General features: G+C 58.6%; 1 protein-coding gene across 14 annotated transcripts in view; it reads right to left on the bottom strand.

Annotated features, from left to right (window-relative positions):
• The window catches only part of DLG3 (discs large MAGUK scaffold protein 3), a 79,173-nt gene that overhangs the window by 15,675 nt on the left and 40,414 nt on the right, over positions 1–23,084 (bottom strand). For 11 of the 14 annotated variants that reach the window (XM_056359276.1, XM_056359277.1, XM_056359274.1 and 8 more), the window contains 8 exons: positions 15,526–15,576; positions 12,323–12,447; positions 11,684–11,853; positions 11,197–11,333; positions 10,711–10,855; positions 10,399–10,558; positions 5,688–5,844; positions 5,170–5,272 (listed from right to left, as the gene is read on the bottom strand). In XM_056359276.1, coding sequence (XP_056215251.1) covers positions 5,170–5,272; positions 5,688–5,844; positions 10,399–10,558; positions 10,711–10,855; positions 11,197–11,333; positions 11,684–11,853; positions 12,323–12,447; positions 15,526–15,576 — 1,048 coding nt within the window. Of the gene's footprint in view, positions 1–305; positions 2,289–4,896; positions 4,994–5,169; positions 5,273–5,687; positions 5,845–10,398; positions 10,559–10,710; positions 10,856–11,196; positions 11,334–11,683; positions 11,854–12,322; positions 12,448–15,525; positions 15,577–23,084 lie in introns of those variants that run through there. The other 3 variants (XM_056359284.1, XM_056359286.1, XM_056359285.1) reach the window with 3 other exon arrangements.

Genomic DNA, 23,084 nt, shown 5'->3' with positions numbered 1-23,084 from the left:
GGAGGAGGAATTCACCTTTTGCTCCTACATCCCAGTGGCAGAGACCCGCAGGAGGAGCTGGGGGACCATCCAGAAGCTGCTGCCACTGCCACGTCCCTGCCAGGCGCTAGGCAGGGAGCAACCGCCACCCTGGCGCCTGCCACTGTGCCAGCCAGACCTTCAGCCGGGTGCAAAGGTTGCGCCGGCAAGCAGAGGGTGGAGGCGCTGGCCCTGCTTACCCAGGGCCAAGCAGGGAAGGTTTGCCAGGCGGCAAGCAACAGCAGCGCCATGCCACCACTGCCACAGCGCACCCCACCAGTTCTCACCTGGTACCCTGGATTTCGTCCCCTGGGCACACCCTGCAGTTACATCCCTGCATCCCAGCGAGAGCGGACTGGTCTCATCTCTGCTCCAAGACTTGCCTAGAAAGCCTTGTCCGCAACCCAGCGGTTTAGATGCTGTTTGGAGCTTTTTTTGTGAACCAGAGCACCCCAGCAGCAGAAGAAACTGCTCACTGCAAAGCGGAGCCCCAGCAGCGCAGGGGGTTGTGCAGGCTGCTGCATCGCACAGGGGCAGCGGGAACAATGTGCTGCTAACAAATGCACTGCGGGCTGCGTTTGAGAGCCAGCCCCTCACCAAGGAAGGGGAGAGATGACACTCGGTGCAGAGGCACGTGGGGCTGGGGTTATGGGGTTATGCAGCTACAGCTCGGCATTTCCTGGCTCTCCAGCCCTTCACTCTGCAGCTGAAACCACCTGGGCATCCCCCTCCTGCACCCAGCTAGCAAAGATGCATTTTTACTTAAAGACCGAAGAAAAAAAAAACCAAGAAAAACCACAAAACCAAAAAAACAAGGTAATACACACACAAAAACTGCCAAGGAACTCCACATGAAGCCCCTTCCCCTGCTACAGGACCTCAACAGGTGCCACACACAGGGCAGAGTTGGCTGCTTGATGTGGAGGTCACCAGAACCCCACTGAGCCCCACTGCCACACGCTGAGGGGCACCCACTGCCCCTTCTGCTCGCAGAGGGAAACACAGCTGCAGCCAGGCATGGGCAAAGCTTATAATATAAGAAAATTGAATTCTGACACCAAAGCAGCACCGGGGTTTTACAGAGTTCCCAGCAGAGGTAGGTGAACTGCATCCTGCTCTGCTCCTCTCGCCCCACACCGGGGTGGACCACAGCATCTGTGGTGCAGCTTCTTCTGCCCCAGGATGCCCATGAGGTCTTATAGCCCAGAGGAGCACCTGTCCGAAGCAGGTAGCTTCTCTGTAAAGCCTCTTTGATATAGAAGAGCTATTTCCCCTAGAAAGCTGCCGAGCTGGGCACTACAACCCCTGCCCCAGCCGAGTCATCCCAAACCCCACCAAGGGCACAGACCTTCTGCACACCCTGCACTAAGAGGACCGCTGCTCCCTGCCACACGGACTCGCATCCCTCCCACAACATCCTTCCCCACAAGAAGCCCAGCATGGAGGATACACCACCCAGGATCGGGCAGGCAGCAAAGGGCAAAAGCAGGTTCAGCCGCCACTGGCATCAGGGCGGGGATGCTGGGAGGGCAACCTTTGGGTGCCACCGCCCTGCCAGAAACTGTGTCCACTGCATGAAACCCAAGGGCAGAGCTCAAATGCCCCCACCTCAGCCAAAGCACTCCATGGAAACGGGCTTTCCAAGTTTTGCTGGAGCAGCCACGCTGCTTGGAGGGGCTGGAAAAGCCTGCAGGCACAAGAAGCACAAGCCAGACTGGAGGCAGCAAACCGAAGGAGGACACAGGGATTGCTCTGGCTTTATCCCCCAGAAAGAAAACACAGCCCAGTTTAGGAAGGGGTCTCCGAAGGAGCCACCAACCCATACTCCAGCTGTAGGAGGGTGCAGAGTGGAGGAACAGCCAGCTCCAAAACCAAACCCACCACCACGCTCCCCAGTGCAGGGGAGGCAATGCTACCCTGGGAGTGAGCATGGGATGCTCCCAGTTGCCACCCCCCTTTATCTGTGTGCTGGAGCAGCCTCTAAGACAGTTACTGGCAGATAACCGCCAGCAAGCAGCGCTCCCGCCTTTGCACCCTGGCTCACAGCCACCTTGCCTCTGCATCCTGCAAGATCTCCTGCACAGCCAAAATCTGTCTGGGAAGCCCGTCCACAGCACAGCAGGGAGGTGAGCCACAGCTGATCCCCACCTCCCCAGCATTCCCATGGGACCCAGGTGTCGGGTTGTTCAGTACACACTTACCAAGACTGAAAAATATGCAACAGGTGACCTGGCGCCTCTCGCTGTGAGTGCCACGTGCCAGGACATTTGCTATTCCCACTCAGCAGCTCAGTAAAAACACCGCTCCACCCTCCCACCGCTCTTCCCATCCCAGCGTGCGGGTGCCCCTGGAGCTAGGCCTGACCCTGCACCTCAGGCTGAGCTCAGCACTGGGAGCAGGATACAGCCCTGCACGCCTGAGTGCACGCAAGTCACAGACCATTACGATCAGGCAGAGATCATCTTGCCCGCACCAAGGATCCCCAGCACCGGCACACACTGGAGTGGTTGCACCTGCAAACATACCCAGCAGAGCCAACAAGACAGCAGGTCTGGGGGTGATTCCTGAGCACCAGAAAGCAGTGCAAGGGGAGAAGGTGCTTATAGGGAGGGGAGCTGCATTGGAAAACACCCCCTGAGCATGCATAAAGCCTCATGCACGTGCCCCCCTCTCCCTAGCACGCAAACTCACCCACCCAGGGCCAAGCTGGCTCCACCAGGCCATCAGCAGAGCCTAGCGATGCTCAGCCACAGGCTCCAGCCTGGCCATCAGCAAGAACTACCCCCAGCTCCACCCTTCCCCTCCAGCCCAGCATTCTGTCACCTTGACCCCGCACACCTTCCAGCTGCGGGATTACAGACACCTCCCTGCACAGGACGCACGCACGTGCCACATTCCCAGGTGAGCAGAGGAGTGCCCACGGGGAAAGCTTGGAGGCTTTTAGAAGTTGTTGCGCGGCCTGACGCTTCCCTTTGAGTGACCAGCTCAGAGAAATGCTGTCACAGTTTTTGTATTTTTAGGCTAGGAATATCAAGGCTTTGTTGCGTGGGGCGTGAGGAGGGTGAATTGCCAAACCCAAGCGTTGGTGATAGTGGCGGGCAAAGGTCGGGGGAGAAGTGCTGAAGGGGAAGGGACCTCACAAACAGCTCAGAGGCACCATCACAGGGAGCAGTCTCCTCCTCCTTGATGGCATGTAGCAGTGGTCAGAGGCATTGCGCCAGGCGCAGGTGCTCAGAAGAAAGGCAGGACCACCTTCTATCCTTCCCTGGTTTTGTCTTTGCTTCTTTCCACTCCTAGTGACTGGCAGGATCCTGCAGGGAGGGCTCCTCATCCCCTGAGGCCTGGGGGCAAGCAGCCTCTGCTCCCTCGGAGCCGCAGCGAGGTCAGATGCAGAGCACGCGTGCACTCACCCAGCACCCCACAGGCAAGCCCTACCCACGCTCACGTACAAGAGACCGGTGCCACACTCCAACCTCTGCTAGCAGGGAGGAACTTCTCAAAGCCCCTTTCCACCAGCATCTCCTCCTTTGAGCATCTTACGATCCAGCTTTCCCTCTCTTTCCACAGTCACGATGCACATAGAAAAGGCAAACATTTCCAAGCACGCATCCCCTCGAGGGCACCCAGTCTCACCAGCACCTGGGGCTCGCGCCAGGGAGACCCCTGCCCTTGGCTCCCAGGCCTTCAAGCCCTGCAGCACTGAGGTGAGCTCCCTGGGCACAAGAGCCTGTGTTTCACAGCAGCCGCCTGTGTGCCAGGTGCTGCTGCCCGCACGGGCCAGGAGCCGTCACAGACGTGGAAAGCCACCGGCAAGAAAAGCACTAACATTTCAGCCTAGGTCTAAAGGGGTTTCAAAACATTTTGTGCTGTTTGACATTCAGGAACCACTCTTGGTTGGCATCTTTGCCAAATCTCAAGTGGCGATGGGAGCCAGAACTACAAGAACATTAAGTGCTTCCTGGAAAGAAAGGGAAAAAAAAATCCCAAAACAAACAACAACAACAAAAAACCTCCAATAAACCCCACACAAACCAAACAAACCCCACACCCACAGCACAGCCCTGAGTGGCACTAACGGCTCCACGCCCCAATGGCCGCTGCCATGGGACAGAGGGGCAGCGGGGACAGGGACCCGCAGGGCACTGCCCAGCGATACCACCCGGGAGGTGGCACCAGGCCAAGGGTGAGCGAGGGGCCGCACGCCGGCCCCACTGGAGAGGACCAGAGGTCCCGGGGGAGAAAACCAGTGGGTCCCAGGCCACCTTCCCCAGGGGCCGGGAACTGCTGCATCCTGGCAGCGGCACGGGGCTGCTGGGGACACGGCGACGGCGCGGCAGCAGCCCCGGCCCCTCGCCCGCCGCGGGCTGCCCCTTGGCCCACGGGCGCCGCTCAGCCCAGCACCGCCGGCCCGGGGAGGGGTTTGGCAGGGGAGCTGCCCGCACCCCCCGCAGCCGCGACCGGCCGCCCCACGCGGGACCACCAGCCCCCGGCACGTCTGCGAGGGAACTAAAGGCCGGGGCCAGCGAAAGGCACCGGCGGGGCGGCGGGGGGATGCTCGGAGTAGGGGACGTGCCCCGAGGCCCCGGTTCCAACGCCCGCCGGCCCCGTGGTCGCAGGGGCGGTCCCGGAGCCATCCCCTTGGGCCAAGCCCCTCTCCGAAGCTCCCCCCGCCCCCCCCCCAGCAAGGTCCACGGGACCACGGAGCGGGGCCTCGCGGCGACGCCATGCCGCAGACAGACACCCCCCACCCCGGAGACCACCCCCCTCCCGGCGAGGCCCCCCGCCGAGCCCAGAGCCGGAGGGAGCGGCCCGACCCGTGCGGCCGGGCCAGCCGCGGGGCCGGGGAGGCGCGGGCGACGCCGGCGGAGCCCCGCTCACCTACAGGCCGGAGGGGGGCGGCGGCAACCCCGGCAGCAGCCCCGGAGCCGCCCGGCCCGCACACAAAGCCGCGCAGGCACCGCCGGCGGGACGCCACCGCCCCGCCCTCTCCGCCGCGCTGACCAATCGGCGTCCGCACCTCCCCCCGGGCCCCGCCCCGCCCCAATCGGCGCCTCGCCGGCCGTCCCCCGCCCCGCGCGCCAGCCGCCGCCCCGCCCCCTTCATCTCCATGCGACGCCCCGCCCCGCCCCGGTGCCGGTGCCGGTGCCGTACCTTCGGGCCGGTACTGCGCGATGATGGTCACCGTCTGCCCCGCCCGCTTCAGCGCCGCCGCCGCCTGCTCGTGGGTAGCGTTGCGGAGGTTCACGCCGTTCACCTGCCGGAGAGAGCGGCTCCGCTGAACCGGATCGACCGAGGCTTGGTCCGACCGGGTCTGCCCCGCACCCCGGCCCCCGGCCCCGCTTCCTCCCGCCCCCGTACCGGTACCCGCGGTATCCGCACTCTCACTGCCTCATCACCCAGCCCCTGTGCCCCCCAGGACCATGCCTGGTACCGGCATCCCCAGTACCGGCACCTCCAGTACTGGCCTCTCTGGTACCCGCTCCCGGTACCCGCACTGGGGGTACCCCCGCCGGCCGGCCAGGACGCCCCCCGCAGGGCACAGCCCGGGCAGGCCGCGGCTCTGCACCCAGAGGCCACCTCCGCACCAGGGCTGGGGCTGGGCCCTGTTGAACTGCCCTGGGTGGCGGGGGACAGGGGTACAGCAGCAGCGGGTATCCCCCACAACTCACCGAGAGGATCCGGTCTCCCCTCCGCAGCTCCCCGCTGAGGTCTGCAGGGCCTCCAGCCAGGATGAAGGACACAAAGATCCCCTCGCCATCTTCCCCTCCAACAATGTTGAAGCCCAGGCCGGTGGAGCCTTTGTGCAGGATAATTTTCCGGGGCTCCCTGGAAGGGCAGACATGGGACAGGGAGACGTTAGGGTGAGCCGCAGCAAAGCTGGGGACAGGATCGGCCGTGCCCGGGCTTCCCGACACACCGGCAGGGCTGGAGTCACCCCCGGTGCAACCTGGTGTGACTCAGCCCTCGGCACCAAGGAGGAGGATGAACTGGCAGAGGTGCGGGCAGTTGCACGAGCGACATGAGACACAGCACGGACAGAGACAGAGCATCTGCTGCGAAATCACACATAGGAAATATTGGACTGCGAGGTGACACTGGGTACCGCCAGCCTGGGCACTGAGGATGGTGCAGCCGTGCCGGGGGTGGATTTAGCCCCTCGGCACCCGTGCAGCACAGTAAGCGTGCCTGCAACTCCACACACCCCCGTGCCACAGGCTGTGCGCCGCTCAACAGAAGTCCTCAATTTTTCAATGATGACAATCCTTTTGTTGCAGCTCAAACAATAGGCAAGCGAAGGCAGAAAAACTGCCTGGCATTGCAAAAAACCTGTGTCAATTTTCATCTGGGAAAAAAACCCCAAGTCTGATGGAAATAATGGCAGCTCCCAGCTCAAGTGCTGGATTAAAATAAGAAGGAATAAATGACACCAGACAACCAGCACAGGCTGGCAGTGACTGTCAGCCAACACGACACTGGGGACGATCAGTGCATCCGCTGCAGTGACCACCTGGATCCCAGGAGCTCTGGTGGGTACCGCAAGGACCAAGGACAGGCCGGTGACTTCAGCAGCCTGATGAACCCTGCACCTACCGGGGAGCAGAGGGAGATTTCTGGGATGCAGTAGGAGAGATGCTGGAGCTCCAGGCATGGCACTGGCTGAGCACACCCACAGCGGACCCTAAAATGGTGGCAGACTTGTGCTAAGGGGACCCTGGCGCACCAGGGGGGCTGGCCCAGCTGGCCCCCCGGCTGCTGGCAACAGCCAAGAAAGGAACAGGGCTCAGGCAGCACAAGTGGAGCAGGGTCCCAGGGGAATAAAATTTGGCTGAGCAGACAGCACAAAGCCCTGCAGCCTGGCAGCGTGCTCCCAGGCCGCTCTTGCAAGAAAACATCTTTTTCAGCCCCCCTGGGACAGGCTGGAGCATCACTGCTGTCACCTGGGCAGATAAGGAAAGGTTTTGATGCTTTCATGGATGCTGGTGGCAGGATTTACCTCCAGGGACACACACCAGCACCCCAGGAAAAGTCTCCCCCCCATCCTTCCCCGTGGGGGAGTCCTGATGAGCTTATAAGGAACAATAGGAGCAGGAGACAGAAGTGCAGGACACCTTGCCAGAAGGTCTTGGTGGGCTCCTGCCCTGTCCAGGACTTCGGGCTCAGCACAGCCTGACTGTCTTGGCTCTCCCAGCAGCTCCTCTCCCTGTCCCTGTGCCTCCCACGAGGCACAGCAGCATCCCAGTCCCCTATCTTTGGTCACACTTGCTTCTGTGGCTTCACCGCTGTCTTGAAGGGGACAGGGATGGCTGTCCCCTGTAGGACATGAATGATGAGACATTGACAGTGAACACTGCAGTGTGGCAGGCTCTGCTGGTGGCACCAGCCAGGAGGTGCGAGGGGCGGAACGCACTGAATGCTCCATGCCACAGCCACCCTGCACTGCCTGGCTGCCTCTCACCGGCTGCAAGGCCCAAGGCTTCCCTGACCCACACACAGGGGTTTATGGAAGCACAGAAAGGATCCAGCCTTCACTCTGCTAGACCCTACAGACTTAACTCCTTCCTGCCCCTGCAGGCACAGGCAGCACAGCCCTGACTGGGGGGAGCAGCCAAGTGAGGGCAAATTTGCAGCCTGGCTCCCTATGCCTGCAGCTCTACACCATGCATTGCCACAGCCCCTTGCCTTCAAACGCAGAGGTACAGCAGAGCTGTAACTCCAACTATGCATTTCTGATGGGGCAGAGGATGAATCTACCTTGTGACCTTCAGAAAATACCTGCTTTATCTCTATGGCCTCTGAGATAAGCAGGGCTCAAGACTCAGCTGGACCATAGCATGAGGCTGGGATGCAGTAGGGCAAGAAGACACCAGGGAAACACCATGGAAATGCCATTTGGGTCAAAACAGGCTTAACTCCAAGTCCTTGGGATGCCACCAGGGCTTGGCTCAGGCCTGGCTGCAAGGGAGCAGGGGAGGGCTGCAGCCGTCAGTCTCTCTGCAGCAAAGCTATGCTGGGGCTAGAGCTTTCCCAGGGGAAGAAGCAGGTCAGATTTCTGGGTCTGCAAACCTGGCCTCCAACCAGCTGATGAACTTGCTCTGCCTCTTGTGTTTTGTTGCTGCTCAAGCAAAGTGCAGGAGCCACCACTGCAACTCAGCCCAGGGGGAAGCATCCTCAGCACCCATGAGGATCAGACAGTTTGGTGAAAGGTAGAAAGACACTACAGGAACCAAGGAGAGGAAATAAAGCCCCAGACAGGTACATCTCCAGTCTCAGTCATGACGTGCACTCTCTGCTTCCTTTCTCATCCCAGGAGGCAGGACATGGATCCTGCAGGCAGATCCCATGCCAGACGTTGCAGCGTTAACACTGGGACTTCAGCACAGAGTGACTGTGGGGATCCGGTGGGGCTGTGCCAGGTCTGTGTTGTAGTGGTGGAGCTCACCGGAAAACAGATGCTCTGTTCCTTGGCCCTGAGCACTGCAGGACATGAGGGTCACTACGTCCACGTCCACATTTGCAGCAGCACTTGTGCCCATGAGAAGGGAAAAGGCTTGATACTGGATCCAGGCTAGGTCCCTCTGCTTCTCCTGGTGAATGGCTAGCAGAAGCCTCCTGGGACACAGCTGCTTTTTCAGGGGAGTTACTGCCTTTCTCCACACCAGTAAGATGCATTTGGACCACATGGGTCCTACTGTACAACCTTGGTGATGCACAAACCAACATCTTCATCCGCAGCAATAAAGCCGTCCTGGGAGGGTCGGTGATGCGCATGAGGTTTTCAGTGCTGGGGTGGATGAGGGAGGGGCTGAGCCCACTGCTGGCCGCAGATCTGTCGGGGAGCAGGGGGCTATGGCCGAGCAGTACCAGCCAGTCTGCAGCGGGACCCTCCACAAGGCAGCACCATCCTCTAGCGGCCACCAGCCAGTGCTGCACCATGGCCACTGCCAAGCCACCGCTGAGCCCCTGCCGAGCCATCACCGTGCCAGTGCCACTGGGCCGTGTCCAGCCTGGGCTGGGCTGCTCGCTCTGCCCTCTGGCCCGCAAATAAGGACATCAGCGCGTGAAGGAAGGGACAACCTGGTGAGACCGGGGTCCCTGGCGAGAGACAGATGGTTGTTTTCCGAGCGCTGGGACTCATGTGGCATCATCCCTCAGTGCCCTGACGGCACAGGAGTGCCCTGACCCAGCAAGGATGCAGCACCAGGAACAGGCTGTTGAACTGGCACCATTGGTGCCAAGACCAGGGGGGAGAGACGGGGCACAGGTGGAGGCCAGTGCCGCACAGGTCACGGTACACAGAGGCACCTGGCTGTGGCCAAGCACCAAGAAGCCAGAAATCCGCATGATGAAGGTGAGTGTAGCCACTCTCCAGGAGGACAGTGGCCCTGGCACTGGATGGCAAGTCAGGGTCTCCTGCTCCGGCATCTGCCAGTGCCCTGCGGAATGGGACAATCGCAGCCGAGGCTACTGCACCTTCCACTGCAAATGTAACAACAAAACCAGCCCGTGACCTTGCTCCTAACCACAGAGCCAGCACTAAGCCTAACCTGAGTTTCAGTCCTAAGAATGCAGCCTGAGCCCTACAGCCCTGGCCCTGGGGATACCAAACGCAGAGCAGGCTCAGCACTGGCCCCAAGGCTGTTGCAAGTAGAGGGAAAGCTGTGGGCCCTGGTAAGCAGAGCAGGACCAGCCAGGTCTTGCTCTCCTGTCCTCAGCACAAGGCTTTGGAGAAGTTTTACACCGCATTTAGGCTCAGAGCAACGTCTTCTTTGTGCTCCTCTTTATTTCCTGGGCTCAGGAAACAAACCTGCTCGTGCAGCATAGATGATGCTAGCAGGGGAAAGGGGGCCATGCCAGGGCTGCGCAGGAGGCTGTCAAGCCTGGAGCTGGCAGCTGGTGAAATGGCATCTGGGTGCAGGTGGTTTGGGATGCTGGACTCAGGGAACATGGGAGGAGAAGCCCTACCTGTACCCAGAGCTGTGCCCCCCTCGGCCCCTCACTCCCAGCACAGCTCGACTCGGGGACAGGCGGCTCACAGCCTGGGAGCCTGTGGCACTGCTGGCGCTGGATGGCACCGTAAGGGCAGGGAACACCTTGTATGCCAGGTATTGTAAAACAAGTAAAAGAACAAAGCTGAAATGCAGACATGTAAGGCTCAGGGAGGAGTAGAAGGGAGAATGGGAAAAGGGGGGATGCAGTGAGCCAGGGAGCGATACAGCAGGGCTGGTCTCAGTGGGGGTGAGCACGGACCTCAGTGCAGGGGCCCCAAGCTTTGTACCGTGCACCCACAAATGGGCTTTTGGCCGAGGTTCTGCGCCGGCAGCGAGGGAAAGAGGGAAGGAGAAGGAACAAGAATTAGGGATGCTCATGCCTGGTACTCACCTGGTGAAGTCCTCATCCCCGATCATATGCCGAGGGATGGGCGAGTACCGGGATGGAGTCACCTGGGGAGGGACAGGGTAGGCAGGCTTGCTCTCAACGCTGCCCAGGTAGCCCAGACTGGAGTTATGGCTTATGTGGTTGTCAGCCAAGGCTGAGAAGGCTGCAGGGGAGGAGAAGGGCATCAGGAGCAGAAATCCATCTGCAATGCAGACATGGAGACCAGCCCAGCATCGCCCATCGCCCCAGCACGCTCCGTCCCCCCAAGCCCTGTGGTGCCTGGCCTGCTGCGCCAGTGGCCAGAGGCGTACGTACTGCTGGCGTAGTCGGGGGGCGCGTACATGTCGTTGAGGTGGATGTTGCCGGGCTTGGCCACTTTCAGGTACACCATGTCAGAGGTGTTCTTCAGGGCGGCCACCGCCTCCTCGTGCCGCACGTCCTGCAGGTTCGTGTTATTCACCTGCCGGAGGGAAGGGGCTGCATGACATGGCTGCAGGCAGGAGGGCAGGCAGGAGGGCAGGCAGGAGGGGGGGGCCAATGCAGCCCTGTGGGAGTGGAGCAGTTTCCCACAGGGTAGGTGCCATAGTAGCTCCAGAGGCAAGGTCCCATCTCGGTGGGTTTGACCCTCCTGCCTGCAGCCGGTGCTGCGCCTGCCCCTCCAAGACCACCGTCCCAGTGGGGACCCCAGGGCAGAGGCGCGGAGCTGCTGGCAGGAGGGGTGCTGGGGTTCAGGATTGGCACTGAGGCATGGCGGAGGCTGCCCGGCTTTGCACTGCAGCCGGCTGCGGGCATGGGGCTTACCGCGAGCAGCCGGTCCCCGATCTGCAGGCGCCCGTCCTTCTGGGCAGCACCTCCCTCGATGATCTTGGTGATGTAGATGCTGTTGTCCCCAGGGATGTGCTGGTTCCCAATGCCCCCTGCAATGCTGAACCCCAGGCCTGAGGGGGAGAAAGAGGTGAGGAGTGAGGGACAGATGGGACAGATGGACAGAGCCCTGGGCTGGCCCCACGGCCCCACTGGGCTCCCACCCTGCCCCAAACCTGGCAGGCGATGGGCCACTCTGCTGCTGTGTGGGGACAGCACAGCCACCGCACACTGCACTGTGGGGCTGTCCCACACCCCGTGCCCCATAGCATCCTGCACTGCTGGGCCACCCTGCAGCCTCCTGTACCATGGCGGTGCCAACTCCTGCCTTGTACCCTGCAGCATCCCACACCGAGGGGTCACCCCACACCGTCCCACAGGACAATGGGGCACCCTCGTCCTGTGGACAGAGTGAGGGGTTCACCTTTGGGGCCCTTCATCAGGTTGACCTCCATGATGGTCTCTGGTGGGGGCTGCCGGCGGCGCACCACGAGCCGCACCACAGGGCCCGCTTCCTTCAGGGCCTCCACGGCTTTGCTGTGCACCACCTCGGAGACGTCCACGTCGTTCACCCGCAGCACACAGTCATTCACCCTGCAGGCACAGAGTAACTCTAAGATCTCCTGGGGAACCGCCAGCCCATGCTACCCTCCTCTGGACACCTCTACCACCCTCCTCTGGCTGCACGGACCCTTCTGTGGAGGAGAGCTGCTCAGGATGGCCAGTTCCTGCCCTGCCAGGGTGACAGTGGGGTCCTCTCCAAAGGGAGAGGCAGTGGGGCTGGTCCCCATGGTGTGACCCTGGTGGAGATGGGAGACGAGGGGAAAGGCTGGATCCTGCCCCAAGCCACACAGGGAAGGATGGGAACCACAGCCTGGCACAGGAGGGGAGAAGGGGAGGCAGCAGACAGGAGGCATTCCTGCACCGATGGGACCTGGCTGTGGGGAAGGGAGAGGGAGATGCTGGGGACCATGGCAGGGGAGGGAGGCAGCAGTTGCCTAGAACATCCCTGGGGAGATCCTGGGTGACACTGATGGGACAGTTCCCCTGGCCCTGTACTCACCCCAGACGGCCGTCCATGGCTGCTGCTCCCCCGGGGATGATTTTGGTGATGAAGATACCTGGGTCATCTGGAACATGGGGGTTGTCGATTCCTCCTGCTATGCTAAAGCCGAGGCCGGAGTTACCCTGTGGGAAATCAAACACCGTGTCTTTCCCCGGCGGGCAACCGCTTGCTGCTGGCCCTCCTGAAGCTGTTTCCCCCAAGCTGCAGCTGGCCAGGGCACAGGAGCCCTTACAGCATCTGTCAAGCCCCAGGGTACCCGGCTCAGGGGGCAGAGGGATGCGCGGCCGGAGGGGAGGCCAGTGCTCATCAGCTGAGGCACTCGGCGCAGCAGCGCGGAGCACCAAACAGATGGAGCGGGAGAGTAGGAGCCGCCAAGGACCTCCCTCGCCACCGCATCTCCGCTGAGAGACTCTGAGGCAGGCAGTGAGCTGGGGGAAGAGGGGGTGGTCCTTGGCGGAGAAAACCTCCCCTTGCTGGCTGCTCCACAAGAGGAGACACTGATGCTGCAACCCGCACGGAGCAACAGGGTTTGTGCCAGTCACCAGCATCCCACCCCTGCCCCCCACACCCTGGGATGCAGTCCTGGCATGGAACCAACCCAGGGAGCAGCAGTGCTGATGCCAAAATTTGCAGGTTAGGGTGGAGAGGGCTGTCAGAATGGCATGGGGTCTCCAGTTCTGCCTCCTCTTCCTCCTGGACACGCTTGGAGCATCACTTGAGCTTCATGCTGCTGAAGTTTGCCCAGGGGGAATGCAGGGGCCATGCTCTGTCTCCAGCCCCGTCCCGGCAGCATCCCAGGACAAGCAGCCATGGCCCTGCGCTGCCTCTCCCACTTGCAGGATCCCCATTAGTGACACACTCACAGGCGCTGCTTCCAGCTCCATGCTTGATGCAAGTGGACAATTCCTGCTTTTTCTGCTCTGCCTTGAAAATCAGATGGCTCGTTGCCTTGTTTTCTCATGCGGAAGAGCTGACACTTAGTCACATCCTACTGTGCCTGCCTCTCTCGTACACAAACAGGCTCAGGCCAAGCGCTCTCCTGGCTGCCCACAGCCCCAGTGCTCAGCATGGGGCAATGGGGAGCTCTGCCTTTCTGGGGGACCTGTGGCCAGGAGGGTCACACCAGAGCTCAAGCTCTGCGGGATCATCTAGCACCAGCAGCTGGCTGGGGTTTGTGCTTGTCCTCAGCAATCTGGGCTCAGCATCAGCTCTTGCAGGGACGCAGAGGTCTCTGCTCTGACTTTACACCACCCGTGACATAGCACATGGCGACTCCAGGAGCCACCATTGCCTCTCACTACAAGCACTCCTGGATGTCTCCTGCCGGCTGGGATTTGACAGGCAGTGACAAGGAGGCACTCGGCAGTGAAAGGCCTGAGGCCGCTCTCCTTCCTCTAACCTGGATTCTGATTACCCTGTTCCCAGATCAAAAAAGCTGCTTACTGTCACTACAGACCCAGCCTGGCCCCAGTAAGGCAGGTGAGACTGTGCAAAATGGTCTCCAGCCATTCGTTGTGCCTGTCTATGGAAGCTGCTAGCTACAAAACCTGGAAACGATTAAGGAGGCGTTTATTTTCATTTTGATAAACGTTGAAATGGAGTTCTAGGGATTTCTTAGCTGGTATTGGATTTGATGTAGACATGGGGGCAGCTCCTGCTGCCAACACATGTATGGTGGGTAAACCCAAACCCATGTCCCTCTGTGGACAAAGTTTCCTCAGTTATTGCCCCCAAAATGCTGCTGTATTTGCCCTTGTCTTTACAACAAGGACAAGGATTAATAACAGTGACAGACAAGCAATTCTGGGGTACAGTCTGGGAGCTGAACACCCCAGGAAGGGGACAGCCTCACCCGCAAAAACCAGAGTGCTTCTATGGCAGGAAGATGGAGCTGCTGGATCCCACTGGGCATCGGGTGAAGAGGGAGGACCTGGAAATGGTCCATGCTGGTCCTGGCTGCTAAGCACTGAAATTCCCTCATGGTTTCTCGCTGCAGAGAGGGAATCACTGCCTGGGGCTTTGAAGTGGGGGCAGCAATGAGTGCTGCCTCTCCATTCAACCCTGCCAGCTCCCTCCCTGCTCCAGCTGTGGGCTGAGGACAGAGGATGCTCTGAAGAACCCCTGAAAACAAGGCTTTTGCCTCCGATTCGGGCCTGGAGCAAGAAGCACTCAGCACAAAAAGGAAGAATCCCCTGGGCTGGTTTCGTCAGGCACGCTGGGGAAGCGGTGGGTGAGGCGGCAGCCCCAGATAACCTTCCGTCCACCCACCTCTGTGATGCAGAGACAAGGGGAGGAGGGAGATGACTAAAAGCAGGGAGGAAGAGAATAACGAGTGATGCGTCTTCCCCTGCGACGCTGGCCACGTGGCGTGGCCAAGCTGCCCGGCGTGGCAGCAAGGAGGAGGCCAGGCGTGCCACAGAGCGTGGTGGGCAGCCTCTCATCCGGGCTGTCCCCGCTGGGCAGGACTGTGCCCACCTCTTGGAGCAAACCTTGGGCCAGCTTTACCCACTCCCTCTTCATCCCTGCTGATCCCTGGGTGCCAGAGGAAAGCCCTCCCTGCCCTGAGTGGTGCCAGCTTGCCCCTGGATAAACCCCATCTGTGGGGGGAGCTAATTTTAGCCACGGCCGGTGTGTTGCATGCCACCACCTCTGTGTTGCCATCAGACAAAAAAATGCTCCAGTGGAAACTCCTCATTGTGGTCCAGTTTACTAGAAATCCTGACCTTACAACTTAGCATCCCCAGGCTGTGTAGCCGAGAACGATGGGGAGTCCGGTGGCAGGGAGGCTTCTGTCCCCTGTGCCCGGCTCTGGGGTGCACCTGCCTGAACACCTGCATGAGCAGAGTTCCCTGCACCTCTATTTTCCATCAAAGGCAGTGACAAAACCTCCCTGCTGGCTCCACGCTGGCATGTTTGTGGGGGCGAGGGTGTGAATGAGGGAGGCGAGGGAGAAGTCCTCCTCCCTCCCTTCTGGCGGGGTCTGTAGTGGGGAGGAGCAAGCCCACCTCTCCCTGTGCCGTGGGGGCTGTGTGGGGAAGGCAAGCGCAACACCCCTGAAAGCCCCTGTCGAGAGCAGGGAGCAGAGACCAGCCTCTCCCCATCAGCTGGCGCGGGGATTCGGGGGGTGACGGTTGCACCAGTAGGAGGGTGAGTGGGAAGAGGCAGCAAAGGCTGCTGGTGGGTGAGTAAAGAGCACTTACCCTTTCCAAGACGATCTCCTCATATTTGAACATCCCATCACTGCCGTTCACCTGGGGAGAGGAAGACAGTGTGTTATGGCTCTGTGCTGGTGCCAGGGGGATTTGCTTTACCCCTCTGATAGCTGAATATCGAGAATCCAACCTAAAAGCTGCACCATCACCACTGAAAAAAACTTAAATGCAATCACTCAAGCCTGCCCTGGAATTAAACCATGCGCTGCTTTTCTTTCTGGGCAGGAGCCAAAGCCCACTGACTTTAATGCACTTCAGCGCAAAGCCTTTATTCTCTCAGCTCATTTCTCCAGCCATGAAAAGGAACACAACCGAAGGCACAAAAAGAAATAACGCCTTTGTTACGCAGCGTGTAATTAACCTCGGGAATTCACTGCTGCAGGAAGGAAAGAAAGGGGGTCGGTCCATTTAAAGGAAAAAAGAATAATATCTGTACGTAATAACATAATAAGCACCTTTAGCAGCTTATATCTTTTAAATCTTTCAGTAGCATGATTGTGTTAACAGGGAATTCAGAATAATTTATTCTACCAAATTAGTTAGGTGCAAAGGAAATGAGGTGTGAGTGTGGGGCACAGTAAGAGGGGAAAACATAGTGATGCCCTTATATAAAAAAATGGTGTAGCCTGTCTCAATGCTGTACACCACACTGATCCCCACACTTAAAAATCTTCCATATCCAGAGTATCAAAGCAGGGCTCTGGGAAACACAATGGATTGAAACAAAAGGGATGCAACTGTAAGCTCTAAAATAAGAAATGGTAAATGCACAAGTCAAAAACTTCCATTTTCTCCATAAGCAACAATGCACAGGAAAATAAGGTGGAAGTTTCACTCTAGGTCATCAGGATGAGGCCATAAACAGCTGCCGAGGTCTAAAATTTAGAAAGATTTGCAAAGCAATTGGCTATTGGAACATCCAGAGATGTCACACTCAACAGCAACAGTTTTGGAGGAGACTGGACTCAACCTCATACAATTTGAGTCACTCTGGCAAACAAGGGATGGGACCCGGGCAGGTCTGCGTGGCACGGAGAGGTGACGGGATCCAGGGCTCGGCAGGCAAACACCTCTCCCATCATGCAGCCCTCCCTCTGCCTGTGGCCCCTGGACAACATGCAGGGTTCCTCATGTGGATTTTACATCCAAATTAATTGATGGCTTGTAGACTGTATGGAGCCACTTTCTGTATGCATTCCATATCCCAAACCAGAGCTGCCATGCCTTTGTTTGGACACAGGTTCCCTTATCTGGCACCAGCACACCAGTTATCCCCTGCTTGCCCAGCTCCCTGCTATCCACCTCCACAGAGGCACAGCCCAACTGTCTTCCAAAACCCCACGGTGCTGGGTCGTTAGATGGAGGGGACAGCAAACATCATTTATGCTAAAGCCATCGCCTGACATCGTGGAAGAAAAATCAGCAATGCAGCTGTGAGGCCCTATTTATAGGTAGGAAGAGGAAACAGGAGTTTTTCTAGGTGGGAATAATCAGGTTCTCAGGTGGAAGAGCAGTTCTGCATGCCAGGATCTGGGACACCTATGATGCATGCACCCTCATCCCCTGCCTGGTTCAGCCGTGGTGAGGCCAAAGCAACCCCACACACAGTTGTGGGTACCGCATTTCAAGAAGGATGAGGTTGGGGAGAGTCCGGAGGGGTGAGATGGGACAGGGGCTCCAGGGAACACAGGCTGAGAGGGTTGTCCCTCCTAGGATGTGCTCTGTGTCTGGTACCTCTCAGCCGTGGGAAGATTACAGGGCACAATTCAAGGTCAGGACATCCAGATGCTCCAATATTAGAATGCTCCCTTAGGAAAGGCTTTGGACAGCTCTTGAACAAACCCCCTAACAGAACCCCTCTGCAGAAAAGCACCGGGGCTGGTGGGATTAACCCACAGCAGGATCCCCGACAGCCTCAGAGGGACATGGACATGTGGCCAGTACCACCTCCTGCCACGGCACTGCCCTGGGCTGTGCTCCCGCTGGCAGGGGGGCATTGCTTCCCTCACCACAGGCTCCCCCTCTGCCATGGGTTGCCTTTCCCTCCTTGCATCCTACCTTACTGACTAATCCTGAGTGGAGCCGGCTCGCCGGCCCGCACCGCCCTCACAGCCTCCCTCGCCGCAGCCTCCAGGCTCATCTTGTCTCCGCAGTTGGTAGCCCGGTGCGTGGGGAGCGGCACCACCTCTCCCGGGCTTTCCAGCAACTCGGATTCCTGGCACCCTTTGCTACTACACACATTGTCCTCTCTGCTTTGGCATTCAACACAGTTGCCACACAGCCAGCCATATGCACACCCACGGCCGCAGAGGAACAGCACATACATACCTACAGGATGGGGACATGCAGAAAACTTTGACAATCTGTGAGCCGCAGAGAGAGCCAGCAGCGAGAGCCCCGCCAAGCGAGCGGCTGCTGCTGGCACGCACCCGGGGCACAGAGACACCCCAGCATGCAACCCCGCCAGACACCCTGCTGCCAGGCAGGTACGTTTGGGGGATCCCCACTCCCCAAATCTCAGGGCTGCCAGTGCTGAGCAGTGTTTTGCATCCCTCCCTGAAAGCGAGCTGTGTCGGCGCTCGCCCGGCGCAGCGTGTGCTGGTAGCAGCCTGCTCCAGCTGGGCACGCCAGGGTCAGCCAGGCCTGACCATGAAGTTTTAGCTCTGATTATGTTTTCAAAATCCGTGCAACAGAACGCCAGTTAATTGCATAAGGAAGCCAAACGGAGAACTTAATATATACCATGTAACCAAGGGAACGAGCCAACAAAGCAAACGTTCCAGCATCGGAAAATTGAATACCAGTCACTCACTGACGGCAAAACCTCCCCGCGGCACCCACCGGAGCCACCGCGACCTGGCTCTGCCACGGCTGTCTCCCTTCTCCTGCTCCAGTGCCCTGCACTCCTCCCCAGCTCCCACCCGGGGCTGTCTCCGTAAAGGGCTACGTGGGGAGATGCCCGGCCCCATCACACCCAGGCACAGAGAGCGCACCCCACCCTGCTCCCGTCTCCCCATGTAAAGCCTGCAGAACCGAAGGGGGTGCTGGGGGCTAATCAGCTGTTCCAAGCATATCCTGATCCTAAGCGCCCTCTGATTTCTCATGGAAAAGAGTGAGGGTATTATTTTCCAAGCCCTTCCCACACAGCAAGCCCACCTGAGGGCTCAGGAAGAGGGTCCCTTTGCTGGCCTTTGCTTCCCTTTTGTGTTTTGAGCAGGAGAGAAAGAGTTAGCTATGATGACATTTAAATCATCAACAGAAGGCTGCAGAGTTAACACTCATTTGATAAACAGAAGAGCACACACCTTCCAGAGCTACTGCAAGCTGTCTGCAGGCTCTGCCGGCCAACACCGCACCAGCGCACGTGGAATGTGCTTTGCAATTTGCTAGAGAGTCAGAATTTGGTTTTCGTTGTTGTTTTTTTTTTTTTTTTAAATAAAAAGAGGCCAAATTTAGAAGACTAAGATGGGGTTCCTCAAACCCAACCTAAATAGCCCACCAGGCTGCAAGAAGAGGATATCCTACAGGAAGGATAAAGACACCCACAGCCACTTTTGGAGCAGGATCTAGCCCTTATTCTTGTGGTTAGGACATGATGGGGACAGGCAGTGGGACCTGGTGGTGGAGCAGCCATGTGCCAACACAACTAAGAGAGTCTGAAGGCTGGAGGGTCAACCCCCGGCAGTGCCAGCCGGACACAGGGGCGGAGGGTACCTGGTGATGCCCCACGCCCCCCAGCAAGGAGAGCAGCCCCATGCCAGGGCAGTGGGTGCAATGGGCGCCTCCCCACTGGCATGGGTACTGGCAGCACTGGTGAGGGAGAGCTCTCCTTGCCTCTACATAGCAGGGGACCCAGAGAAAATAGGTCAAGAACTCCCTCCCTTCACATCCCTACATCTATGCATCCTGCTGCAGCACCAAGATCCACCAACTCGCTTCCAGCTGACCCCTGGCCTCAAGCCTTTTGTGTGCATTGCCCACAGAGTTGGCCATGTGCACAAAGTAAATAAATGCCTTATTTCTGGTCGGCCTTTGCCAGAGGGCCATGGGGACAAGCCTGCTGAGCTCAGGCAGAGGGAAGGGGTGTGAAGCCTGAGAGCCCCAGCACACAGCTGGGAGGGCTCCCCAGCCACGCTGTCCGCAGGAACTGGCAGTGGGATGTGACACCACCAGCACTTGGGACCAAAGTGTGAGGGGCAGTTTAGTTTTGATTTTTTCTGTTTTTTTCAGGCTTGTAAGCAAGTTTTTCCCTGCTCAAAGGCACAGGACCATGGTGGCCATCTCTGCTGCCCCCACCCAGTGGCAACTCTGACTGGGGACCCTGGCAGCAGAGTCAGCACTGCACAAGGAGGTTGCATCTGCACTCACCAGTGGCAAAGCCTGGGGCTCCCGTGGCACTTGCTAGCTGGGATCAGGCCTGGGAAGCGCTTGGCTTCCTCAGACCTGACTTTTAGAGACTGAGGAGGTGGTGGCACCCCACTTCTGGGCAGTGAGGCACCAAAGCGGGGCTCCAAGGACCCAGACTGTGAAACCTTCAACTCCTCAAGGGCTTTGGAGCAACCTTCCCTGCTCACTTCAGGACTGCCTGGCAGCAGTTGCTGTGCACCCTGGGCAGCAAGAAAGAAGTTGTTTCAGCTTCAGAGAGGCAGCTCTGAAAAGCAGAGACCCCATCTGCCACAGGAACTGTGCTTCTGATGGTCCATCTCCCCGCTATGGACCTGCTGGGCAAAATACACCAAGGGGTGAAACCGAGCAATGACCTGGAGCTGGCACAGGTGATCCCCCCCAGCACCCATCCTGATCCTTCAAGGGATGCTGTTAAAACTGCGGCAACGGTATAAGAATTTTTACAGCCTGGGGGTGCTGGGCTCTGCACAAGCCACAGGCAGCAGAGCTGAACCCCAGTGATAAGTGGGGCCCAGCGCTGCAGCTCGTACCTTACGGTGCTGCTGGTGCCACATGCTTTTGTGGATGGAGGTGGGTGGACAGAGAGAGAGACTGAAATGTAGAGCAGACTTCTTGATAAACAGCCGGGGCCAAATTCAGCCCAACAGCTAGTCCAATGCAATCAATGGAGCTAGAACAGGAAGGAACTAGACTACATCCATCTGTTTATCATTAAGGAAAGCATTGAATAGTTAAGTAATTAAAGACTAGAAGATGTGACTTTAACCCTTCCAAATACACACTGTACCAACAGGCTTCAGCTTTTGGGTTTGTAAAAAATATGCTTCCCGATTTGCCATTTTGGTGTACTCTTCTGCAGCAAGCCCCTGGTGTGGCTCCTGCTGACCTGGGACAGTGCCAAACGGGAGGTCTGGTGGTGTGTTTTCTCTGGAGCCTGAGGAGCCCAGCACCCTGGCGAAGGAAAGGATGGAGCAGGGCTCATTTCTGTGTTGATATGACATAAGTAGAAGGCAAAAGAGTTTGCAGGCTGGAGGTTGAGAGGGATTAAAGTGAGCTGTCTCCCCTGGTCTGGGCACAGGCTCCTCCAGGCACCTTGCAGGCAGCACATGCCTGGGTGCGAGGATGGTGGTCCTCACTCCACCCAGCAGATGACACAGTCTGCCCCTTCTTTTTGACCACCGCAGGGGAGCTCCACCCCTGGCACGTGCTGCTGGGATTGGATGGATGGGGTAGGTGACTGCCATCCCCAGAGTGATGCTGGTACCGGCCAGGGGTGCAGAGCACCCCCGAAAACCCATCCAAACCCAGTCCATGGGCTGCAGGAAGGGAGGTCCCATCCAGCACATCAAGAAGGAGCTGTGACCAAGGTGCAGGAAGAAAGGATGGACAGGGATATGGAGTTAATGAGGCGGAGGGAGAGGGGGTGAGAGGGATATGGAGTTCATGAGACAGAGCAGGGGGAGCAGCCAGGAGGGCAGGAAAGTGGAATGCACTGCGGTGGGAGAAGGTGGCCGCTGGCCCCATGCAGCCTGGCTTCTGCAGGGCTTCTGCTGTGTCTGAGGTGACACAGCCTGTCTTTGGGCCTCTGGCTCACCTCTTGCTGCCCTTGGGCACACAGGCAGGGAGGAGGGACAGGCACAGCTGGAGCCTGGCAAAGGATGTAGCACTGGTGGCTGCAATGGCAAGCAGGCATGTTCCTCCAAGGGAGGGAGGGTACAGAACAGACACGAAAGCAGACATCCCCAGGAATACCTTCCTGCCCTGCCCACAGCACACCCCTTCACTTGCCCCAGTCCAACTTTGTGTATGTCCTTCCCCTCCAGGAGACATCACCCTTTTCCCAGTTCCCTGTAGAATGGCACCAGTCAGGTAAGCGCAGAAGGCAGGCTGCAACATGGCCCTGCAGCCAGGGTACCCAGCATGCTGAGAGAAACCTCCAACCCCACAAACATACTGCCATGGCAATGCTTTCAGAGGAAGAAACCTTTGGAGACAGCAACTCTCTTCCACCACATTCATACATGGCTGCTGGACCCAGGACCATCACACTGAGAGGCACCATCATCTTCCTCCCCAGTGCCAGGTGGCTTTGGTTCAGTACCCAAGGCATAATCAACCCATACAGCCAGGGTTGCAGAGGTCTCAGCTGGGCTTCCCTTCCTTTTCATAGCCCTGGCCAACCAGGCCAGCACAGCTCTGATGCTCCCTGACCCCAACAGGCTGTGGGCTGAGATCTGCAGCTCTTTACAAGGAAGGTTCAACCACCAAAGTCACCTGCAGCCCTCCATCATGACTCCAAAGACAAACCAACCCCAGTTCTGAAACCTGGTGCTGCTTCATTAATGTGGAAGGCAGCTGAAATCTGCTGCATCAGAAGAAAACTAGGTGCAAAGCACCCAGCCCTGGCAAGCTGTCAGCTGAGCTCCCTTTGGTGAAAAAAAAGGGAGCATCCCATGAGCATGGAGCCAGTGCTGCAGAAATCCATGCTGGCCACCCTGCTCCCTCCATTCCCTCAGCAGGAATGATTCGCAGATGTTTTGGGAAGGGATGCAGCAGCGTGCAAACCCTCTCTGCAACAAACTGGAGAGGATTATCTTTATACTACGCCAAGAGTGCCAAATGCACTGTGGCTGCAAACACAGCCACCAAGCACTGCTCAGCTGCTGGCAGCCGTCACTGGGAGAGGAGCAGCATCTGATAGGTCCTGCTGCCCTGAGGACCCGCAGCTGCAATGGCCATGAGTGCCTGGAGAGCCCTGCCTCCCTCCTGGGGATGCAGGGCTGCCAAAGTGGGCTGAGGTAGTGCAGGAAGGTAAGGGATGCCCCAACAGAGCCTCACAGCCACCCTTCATGTGAAGCTGATGAAATGGCTGGGGGGCTAATGCTGAACACAGACAACCCAGCTCCCACTGCTCCTCTGATGCCTGATTACCCCACAGCATGTCCCTCTGAGTGCCTCCTGCAAGGCACCGTCCATGCGCTGGAGTCCCCACCATTGCTTGCTGCTAGCCTTGGCTCTGCTCAGTGTCACCCAGCCCCAGTGAGGTTTAGGGGTGGGATGTGCTGTGGGGAGGTGGCATGGGTACCAGGCTACTCTGACACCTCACAGGGCCTCCTTGGGCTGGAGGAGCCTCTCCTGCA

The sequence above is a fragment of the Falco biarmicus genome, chromosome 14, assembly GCF_023638135.1.
Source record: "Falco biarmicus isolate bFalBia1 chromosome 14, bFalBia1.pri, whole genome shotgun sequence".
In the NCBI taxonomy this organism is placed as follows: Eukaryota; Metazoa; Chordata; class Aves; order Falconiformes; family Falconidae; genus Falco; species Falco biarmicus.
This window is presented reverse-complemented; position numbering and strand designations above follow the sequence as displayed.